Below are 9,374 nucleotides of genomic sequence, written 5' to 3'. Positions count from 1 at the left end.
AATAGATTTGTCAAATATATTGAAAAAATTTTTTTTATTAATGGAAGTGAAAGCTGGAACTACTTCAGTCACTGAGACTCCATAGAAACACAGTGGCAACTTCTCATAGAAGCTTGAAACCATAAATCCGCACAGAGATAAAATGTCGTGGATTCAACCAGACTGATGTCAGAGGCAGACTCTCGCGAACAGACTTGGATCTCGCGAGAGTACATATCGCCCAAAGATTATGGACGTCGGTGGGAACTGTAGTGGGCTGCCTGTAAACAATAAACAGAGAGCAATGCTACCCAACAAAAGCAGGGGCGAATTTTCTCGAAATTCAAGAAAAGACTCAGAGGTACGTGGTTAAAAGTTTTAACTTCTTCTTGTGTTTCTAGATAACATTAGAGAAACGAGGCCTCCCCTGTTGCTACTCTGATGTTAGCTAACCCTGTTAGTTTAGCTGAACTAGTATTTCCAACATGAATTGATAAGAAACAGGACAACCTGAGCTCTATAGATTTCTTACAATTACAACTATCTGTGTTTCACTTGTTGTTATCAGTCAACTTTTATAGAGTTGGACATCAGTGTAGCTTAACAGGAGTAGCTAACTGGTGCTAGCCAGTCACAGGCCAGACTGTACTGTCAGCTCAGGCTTACTTTTCAAAAACGGTATGTATCAGGTCCATTTCTTGTTTCTGATCTACCAACCTGCCGCGACAGTGCAGTTTTAGTGCATATGCGCTATAATGGGCACTTATTGATGTTGTTTACAAAGAAATGGAGTGCGACTGATGGATCATTACGTAAGAAAATGATCTCTATGGTGTGCCCACTGTGATGGTTTGAATTATACTTTGAAAACAAACAGCAAGGTGAAACTTTGATAAGCAGGAGTTATACATAAGTGATCGATTATGCATCAGTAAGGAGGAACATTGAAGCCATCCGTCTAATATTGTGTAATCACGTGCAGCCATTACAGCTCAGCGCTTAGACTGTCTCTTGAGGTATTTTTGGCATTAACTGTGGATCCTTTTGGTCCTGGTAGCTGTGGGTGGTGTCTCTGTGGATCCTCTTTTTCTGTCTAATCTCACAGATGTTCGATTGGATTGGGATCAGGGTAGTTTTGAGGCTGAGCAAAAGCGTTGGTCGATGAGTTTGTTTCCATGAGCAGTTTTTTTTTTGTGGCAGGGGACGTTATCATGCTGGGGTACAATGAGGGGGTGGGCGGTTTTGTGTAATATCCACATGGATGCTAGGACCGAAGGTTTCCCTGCAGTTTGCATTGTTGTAAAATAAACATTGATTTACATTTAGCCTGTCATGGCTTATTGGTGTATTATTCTATAATTAAGTGTCTTATTTTATGTAGCCATCCAATGATTCCTGTACAAAAATAGTCTGGTAGACTATTGTGGCTGATTTAAACATGATTTCCCTCTTAAATAAATTAAAATAGAAGCATAAAATTGCACTGCGCTTGTGAAATGATTTAGGAAGCTCTTTGCATCATTCTACAAATCTTTTTGATGCATTGTAAGTGAACTGAATATTTAATTTTCTACTTGTAAAAATGCAAATATTCTCAGCCAAAGCATCACTTTGAGTCACACTTGCTTCACGTCTTTTTAAAAACGTTTTCTGATCTTGTTTATTGTTTTGTTTCACAACACGAGGGACAATATTTGTCAGAAGATGATTAGTAGTTGGGTCTGTTTCTTAGAGAGTTAGGCTGATAATTTTGAATGCAGGGGTCTTAAGTTTTAAGTCTTAAATTCAGTTGTGTATATAATCAGTTTCTCAATAGCTATTTTTCTTAGAGATGCACTGATTGCAATTTTCTTGACTGAGAATAAGAATAGAAAATAAAGTCAGCCACGTTATGAATATGCAATTCTAATAGTCAGTCGATCATTTGGTGCCTCAATAGTGTTTCCATCTTAAAGCTGTTTAATTCATGTATTGTGTTATGTGTTGTGCACAGGGGCTGTCTGAGTATCCAGATCTTGAATTTGAATATTCTGACACAGACAAGTGGGCCGCGGAGCTGTCAGGTGTGTATGGTTGAGATTTCTGAATCCATCATCCTTTTAGAACTTGTATAATTATACATACAAGTGTTTGTTTTTGTTATTTTACGTTCCAGAGCTTTACAGCTACACCGAAGGACCAGAATTTTCTCTCAATAGGAAGTGCTTTGAGGAGGAATTCAGAGCTCATGGTGAGTAGTTATTAAACTCATTGAAACTGACATTAACTGTAGAAGGAAGAGGAAGAATATATGTGTGTAACAGTACAATCTCTCCACTCCTGCCGTGCCTCAGTGTCTGATAAGAAGTGGACAGAGCTGGATTGTGCTCAGCACAGAGCTCACGCCATGCGCCTCCTGGACAGTCTGGAAGTCACTGCTCGTGAGAAGAGACTCAAAGTTGCCAGAGCTATTCTCTACATGGCTCAGGGTCAGTACACGCCACTTTTAATTTATTTAGAATAGAATGAAATCTTGCTACAGGGGCTGTGATCACGGTGGATATTTTTGTTTGTCTCTCTACATCTCTCAGTGTTTCATCTCTTTTTTTTTTTTTTTTTTTTTTTTCTCCAGGGACCTTTGCAGAGTGCAGCTCTGAGGCTGAGGTGCAGCACTGGATGAGATACAACATATTTCTGCTGCTCGATGTGGGGACTTTCTCTGCACTGGTGGAACTGCTCAACATGGAGATTGAGTATGTTCTTCATTAGTAACTCTGAATTTTGAAAACAGTTTTCACTACAGAATATTACTAATTGCTAATCTGTCAGCGTTAGCTTTCTCGGACCACAGTCAGGACAAAAAGAAAACATTTTAGGCTGTTTTGCAAGTTGAAATTCATCTTAAAAATGTAGTGATCTGCTTTCTGTTTATCAGTAACAGTGCTGCCTGTAGTAGTGCGGTCAGAAAACCGGCCATCTCCCTCGCGGACAGCACAGATCTCAGGGTGCTGCTTAACATAATGTACTTGATGGTGGAGACGATCCGACAGGATGACCCAGCTGACAGACCTGAATGGAAGATCACCAGGGAAACCTTCAGAGCGGAGCTGGGTAAGTTTCATCAAAGCAACTGCAGTCACATCAAGAATATGTCCAACATCTGATAAAGAAATTAATTCCACTCTGCTGCTCTAATCCAGGCTCTCCTCTGTTCAACAACGAGCCCATTTCTGTCATGCTCTTTGGTATGGTTACCAAGTTCTGCAGCGGCCACGCCCCTCACTTCCCAATGAAGAAGGTGCTGCTGCTTTTGTGGAAGAGCATACTGGTGAGAGATGGGAATATGCAAGATTTGAGTCTATTAACACATAAAAAAAAAAAAGAAGCATTTCGTTCTAAAATCCTTCCCTCTTCTTTGTTTCAGTTCACACTCGGAGGGTTTGAGCAGCTTCAGAGCATAAAGGTTCGAAAGCGTCAGGAACTGGGTCTTCCTCCTCTCCCGGAGGACAGCATTCGAGTCATTCGCAGTATGAGGGCAGCGTCTCCTCCTGCGTCGGCGTCCGACCTCATAGAGCAGCAACAAAAACGGGCACGGCGTGAACACAAGGTAGTCATTGCTGCTGCTCGTAGTCCACATTTACAAAGCAAACAAGTAAAACCTCCATGTCCTGACTGTGGAGCAGACTCTCGTCAGCTGGTGACTCTTAACAATGGTGTTTTATTGATTTATTTATACATAAATCAACTATATATATATATATATATCGTTATACTACTTATCAAACAAAAAAAGCTACTTTAACACTCACAGTCTGACTTAAATATTGAAATCCAAATGGCTCATGTTTCCCCCACTCGTCAAGCCATTCAGCAGTGTAACGTTAGATTTTCTGCATATTACCCTGAGACAGTTTCGAAGTGTACAATATCTTAACTCTTCCCTCGTGTCTTGCTCAGGCGCTGATCAAACAGGACAACCTGGACACATTCAATGAGAAGGATCCCTACAAGGCCGATGACTCTCGTGAGGATGAGGACGACAATGACGACAATGACAACTCTCTAGAGGCAGAGACTTTCCCACTAGAAAGAGACGAGGTGATGCCTCCACCCATTCCTCACCCTCCTTCGGAGAGGATGTCCTTCCCCAAGGGTCTGCCATGGGCTCCCAAAGTCAGGTAAAGTTCACTCTCACTAGGCAGAGATACTGGATTTGTAATAACTTCGGAGTTAGTTGAAATATTCACTGATTAGCTTTTTATTCTAATTTGATCAATGGATTGACTTCTCATTGCTTTCTTTGTTCCAACAGGGAAAAAGATATCGAAAATTTTCTGGAATCAAGTAGAAGTAAATTCATCGGTTACACACTTGGAAGGTGGGTTTGCTTTTTTGTTGGCTGCATCTTAACTGCCTTTGTGCATGTGCGCTGAGGATATTTCATCTCTATATGTGCAGTGATACGGATACAGTGGTTGGTTTACCCAGACCGATTCACGAGAGCATCAGGACGTTAAAGCAGGTATTGCAACATTCCGCTCTGAATGTCTGCATTTATTTATTAGTCCTCCTTTAATTTAAGTGATTGCCTTCTTATTTTTCAGCACAAGTACGTCTCTATAGCAGAAATACAGATTGCAAAGGAGGAGGAATACCAGAAAACCCCTCTGTCTGGTGTAAGTGGAAACAACAGTCATTCACTTGAATAGGTTGATTTGAATAAGAAAAGGTTTGGAGCGACATTCTGCTATCGGCCTCGAAGGTTCGTAGCCTTTTTTGTGAACTTATTTAGTGCTTATCTTTTGCTTTTCTGTTTTTCTTGTCATCAGGGTGAAGAGGACGTGGAGATGTGCGCCACGGAACTGCTCTATCAGGGAATTCTGCCCAGTTTGCCTCAGTACATGGTTAGTGTTGTTTGTGGCTCAACAGCTTCTAGGACACTTTATATTTAGCTACTGTCGAACACGGCAGCCTTGATTGAACTCATGATGCAGTTTGAGGCTTCATTAAAAATGATTTTCTATACTTTGATATGCCTTATCTATCTATTTTAGATTAATGCTTCCACTCGATTTGGGCTGCCACCGTCGCCAGATTCAGATTTATTTTTTTTAATCAGAGTTTACGATGTTTGGGAGTTGCTTTTTTATGTCTTCATTTTCATTGAAATTTCTAGACACTGGTGGGGTTTTTAAATTGTATTTACAGTAGCGAAGTTGTTTTAAGTAATGTCACGTCTGTCTCTTCTCTGTTGCTCTCACACACAATAACGATGCAACAGAGTAGAGGAGGAGCTGCATGCTGTTCAGTGATAAATTGCAGCAGATGGTAACACTGAGCTGAAATGAAATTACCGGACATTAAGGTGAAATCGCTGACATTTTACCGCTTTGCTACAGCAAGTTGATAGCCACTGATATGCCATTGAGCTGCTCACAGAGCAGAATTGGCGTGTGTGTGAGAAAGAGCCTGCAAGACGGGAGAAAACAAAAAAACACTCTAAACATCGAACGTGTTGTCACGTAGCTGCTCCCATACACCAATGTGGTGCTGAGACATCTTTTTGGATGACAAAAGGTAAACAGTCGTGAAGTGAGGCGTTTCAGTTGTATCACATCACATGGGGGAATGAAACTGTCTTTCTGGCCATGACAGACTATCACATTTTACCCCTCAAGGCCAAAGGTTATCAGTATATTATGACTTCTCTCGCGCTGTTTTATTGATGCTGAAATATGAAATCAAACACCAATCATCTGGCACCAGTGAACAGTTCGCTGTCTAAAATTTTCATGCGGCCTGATTTCCAAGAGGAAATTAAGGATGGCATGAAGAAAAACTTGCATTGGTCATTTTTGCTCCATATCTATTCAAATTGTTTTGTTATCTGTATGGTTTCTATGTGTGTAGATAACTTACAATTATCCAGCGCTGCTTTAGTGGGATATTTTTTTTTTAATCCAAGCTTTCTGGCCAAACGGTCTCTCACACCAAAAATCACACCAAAGCAGTTAAAATGACAAAGCTGAAAGACTGAATATTACAATATTCAAAATTGGTATCACGGTCAAATTACATACAAACCCGTAATAGGTGAATAGATATGTCTATAGTTGGTGTTTATTTCTCTGTCATTCAGACACTGGTGTCTTTCTCTGAATGCTAGATTGCGCTGCTGAAGATCCTGCTTGCTGCCGCTCCGACATCCAAAGCCAAAACGGACTCCATCAACATCCTGGCAGACGTTCTGCCGGAGGAAATGCCGTGAGTAGATCGAACAGGAGAACACCTCAACTTTACTAAAAACACGACAATGGTAACAATGTTTTAAGTGGAGGGATTCACATTCACAGTGAAGGTTTGTAATTACCACAAAGAAGAAACCAATACTCTAAAGTCGAGGTGCAGGATTACAGGCTTTCGAGGGGGTTTTAATTAAATGTGAACAGTTGAGTCTGCTGGCTGAATGACTTTGCTGTGAGGCGCTGATCTCGTCTGTTGAACTCTGCAGGACCACGGTGCTGCAGAGCATGAAGCTGGGAGTCGACGTCAACCGGCACAAAGAAATCATTGTGAAAGCCATCTCTGCCATCCTGCTGCTGCTTCTAAAACACTTCAAACTGAACCACATCTACCAGGTGTGTACGCGACACGCATCTGAAAACATTTGACGTGAGGAAAATCTCCCCCCTTTAACTGAACCAAGTGTGTCTTTGTGTGCCGTTTTTATAGTTTGAGTACATGGCTCAGCACCTGGTGTTTGCCAACTGCATCCCACTCATCCTGAAGTTTTTCAACCAGAACATTATGTCGTACATCACGGCTAAGAACAGGTGCTTACAGGGTCATTTGAAAAAGACGAAAATAAGATGTCTTTTATAACAGTGAGTTTGGTGAACTTTACTTAAATTGCTTTTATTTTTTATCTCAATCTTGTTTCTCGAACAGCATTTCAGTGCTCGACTTCCCATACTGTGTGGTGCACGAGCTTCCGGAGTTAACTGCTGAGAGTTTGGTGAGTTTCTGGTAGCTGTGAAACGCTGATTCGGAGCTGAGGCTTATACGTTTTCCAACTTTCAATGCTTTCGGTTTCACAGGAAGCGGGAGACAACAATCAGTTTTGCTGGAGGAATCTGTTTTCGTGTATTAACCTGCTGAGGATCCTGAACAAGCTGACTAAGTGGAAGCACTCCAGAACAATGGTGAGAGAAGTTCACACCTGACTTTACACGGCAGCGTGACTCGCGGATGCCTTTATAATGATTAAATCCTCCACTAGATGCTGGTCGTGTTTAAATCGGCTCCCATCCTGAAGAGGGCGCTGAAGGTGAAGCAGGCCATGATGCAGCTGTACGTCCTGAAACTGCTCAAAGTGCAGACCAAATACCTGGGGCGGCAGTGGAGGAAGAGCAACATGAAGACCATGTCTGCCATCTACCAGAAAGTCCGACATCGCCTCAACGACGACTGGGCTTATGGAAACGGTGAGCAGACACAGAGGCACCGCTCTGAATGGACCAAACTGGCCCAAATGCAGAATAGTATTTTTCTGATTTTCTTCGGTTGAAGCTTTAAGAATAGGGAGTACCAGGCTGACTTGTGAGTTTTGTAATATGAGTTGTTTGCTGTATTGATGTTATTCCATTTGCAGTGTTGTTTTTAGTAATCTTAAAAAGTTTTTATGAAGGCCAGTTCTGCCACACAGGACAGAGAAATCTGATCTCTTTCAGAGTGTTGCAGTTTAAAGATCGCAGATTACATCTTATATTTCGCTGTAAACTCGCATCAAAAGTTCACAGTATTTCAGGCTCTGTGGATCAGTACTGAGCCCTCTACAGTGGCTGTCTGAAGTTGTTTGTCATCATGCTTGATTCGCTGAACACTTGCAGTTGCTTTTGGTGAAGAGTAAGATTGTAAAGCTTCAGTTGAGCTGTGTTTGCTGTGTTCAGACCAAAAAGCGCTAAGCTTGACTGTTTGTTTCTGGGAACAGATCTAGATGCTCGTCCGTGGGACTTCCAGGCCGAGGAGTGCGCCCTGCGAGCCAACATCGAACGTTTCAACAGCCGGCGCTACGACAAGACCCACAGCAATCCCGACTTCATGCCCGTGGACAACTGCCTTCAGAGTGTTCTGGGACAGCGAGTGGACCTGCCCGAGGACTTCCAAATGAACTATGACCTTTGGCTGGAGCGGGAGGTCTTCTCCAAGCCCATATCCTGGGAGGAGCTACTCCAATGAGAGTCAACCATTGACATCCTTTTGTTTTTTTGTTGTTTTTCGTTCGATAAACAGTTTCAATCAGGAGATCAGAGAAACGACTGGCCGTGTTCTCACTGATCAAACTCTGAACGCAGCATTACGCGTTCTGACGGATGGATTTCACCGTCAGACGTCACACAGGTGTTGACTGCCGAGCATCGGTGTGGTTTTACAGGTGGATCGAGGCTTCGACCAAAGGCTTTTAGCGATGAACCGACATTGATGTCGGTCAGAAAAAAGAAAGAAAGATCATCCTTTTGTATTGAGCCGCTCAGAATTATCCCACTGCCCCCGATTTTGTATCCAATCTTAGATTTACATTATTTACTCTGTGTGCCTCTTACCTGCTACAGTGGGTCTGTACATGAGCTGGAAGCACTACACGACTTTTGGATTTTAAAGTTATTTTGAGTAGATTTTATGTATTAACACTTGAGACGAGGCTGGACTCGGCACAAGCCAGTTACATGTAATAGATATACCATTCCTTGGTTTCACCTCTCAGTACGAGGAAAGCAATGAACCGTCATCACTGGCGAGAGTATTTTACTTTTTGATAGTTGTGATCTGAAGAGGTGATGAGCTCCTGTTTACCGCAGACTTTATTGTTGTTCAGTCTCCTTCCAACACTGACTTCTTGCCTTTACTCTGGGACCATCGAGAAAGTCATCCTGACGTTACTGACCTATAGGCAGAATGGACACGAGAACACACATTTTTACTCACAATAAGAACAGACTCGTCAGCTCCTTCGTTTCCTTTACTTGGTCACTCGCCAGACAGCTGTTTTGACCTCAAGGGCAAAACTTGGCTTTTATTTCCAGTCACAGAACCTTTTTCTTCTTTATCTTCATGTCTAATTTCTTTTCTTTTTTTTTCTTTTTATTGGAAAGGTTAAGAAAATGAAAATACACGTAAATGTAGAAACCTATTTATCATGGCTTTTGTCTTTGTTTTACATGGATGTGAATACTGTAATAAAGTTATACTGTCATTCAAGTTGGACTAATTTTTATTGTTTTAAACATCTCTCCACAGCATGCAGGACTCAGCCCAAACTTAACAGCATTTTAAAGTGGAAAATCAACGTGAATACAGCAGGACTTCATCTGGTTTTAGACGTGCATCCAACAGCACTAACCACTGTGCTGCTGCGT

The 9,374-nt window shown here is 41.8% G+C and overlaps 1 protein-coding gene across 1 annotated transcript; it reads left to right on the top strand.

Moving 5' to 3' along the window:
• The first annotated feature begins 207 nt into the window (after window positions 1-207).
• strip1 (striatin interacting protein 1) lies at window positions 208-9,216 on the top strand. The gene is made up of 20 exons (XM_075461001.1): window positions 208-340; window positions 1,973-2,042; window positions 2,135-2,209; window positions 2,313-2,447; window positions 2,591-2,711; window positions 2,894-3,069; window positions 3,159-3,286; window positions 3,383-3,565; window positions 3,916-4,136; window positions 4,271-4,336; window positions 4,417-4,480; window positions 4,563-4,634; window positions 4,788-4,862; window positions 6,125-6,222; window positions 6,470-6,596; window positions 6,691-6,791; window positions 6,907-6,973; window positions 7,056-7,160; window positions 7,238-7,442; window positions 7,949-9,216. The coding sequence occupies exons 1-20, from the start codon at window positions 230-232 to the stop codon at window positions 8,194-8,196; spliced, it is 2,448 nt and encodes an 815-aa protein (XP_075317116.1). The 5' UTR covers window positions 208-229; the 3' UTR covers window positions 8,197-9,216.
• The last annotated feature ends 158 nt before the right edge of the window (window positions 9,217-9,374 follow it).

The sequence above is a fragment of the Odontesthes bonariensis genome, chromosome 3 (assembly GCF_027942865.1).
Source record: "Odontesthes bonariensis isolate fOdoBon6 chromosome 3, fOdoBon6.hap1, whole genome shotgun sequence".
Lineage (NCBI taxonomy): Eukaryota > Metazoa > Chordata > Actinopteri > Atheriniformes > Atherinopsidae > Odontesthes > Odontesthes bonariensis.
The sequence above is the reverse complement of the archived record's forward strand: the minus strand, read 5'-3'. Positions and strand labels throughout refer to the sequence as shown.

Excerpts from the sequence above, each read along its gene's own strand:
- strip1 (XM_075461001.1), top strand. The coding sequence starts at position 230 with ATGGACGTCGGTGGGAACTGTAGTGGGCTGCCTGTAAACAATAAACAG. Across the intron at positions 2,448-2,590 it reads TATTCTCTACATGGCTCAGG|GGACCTTTGCAGAGTGCAGC; the intron begins GTCAGTACACGC and ends TTTTTTCTCCAG. Across the intron at positions 7,161-7,237 it reads GGAAGCACTCCAGAACAATG|ATGCTGGTCGTGTTTAAATC; the intron begins GTGAGAGAAGTT and ends ATCCTCCACTAG.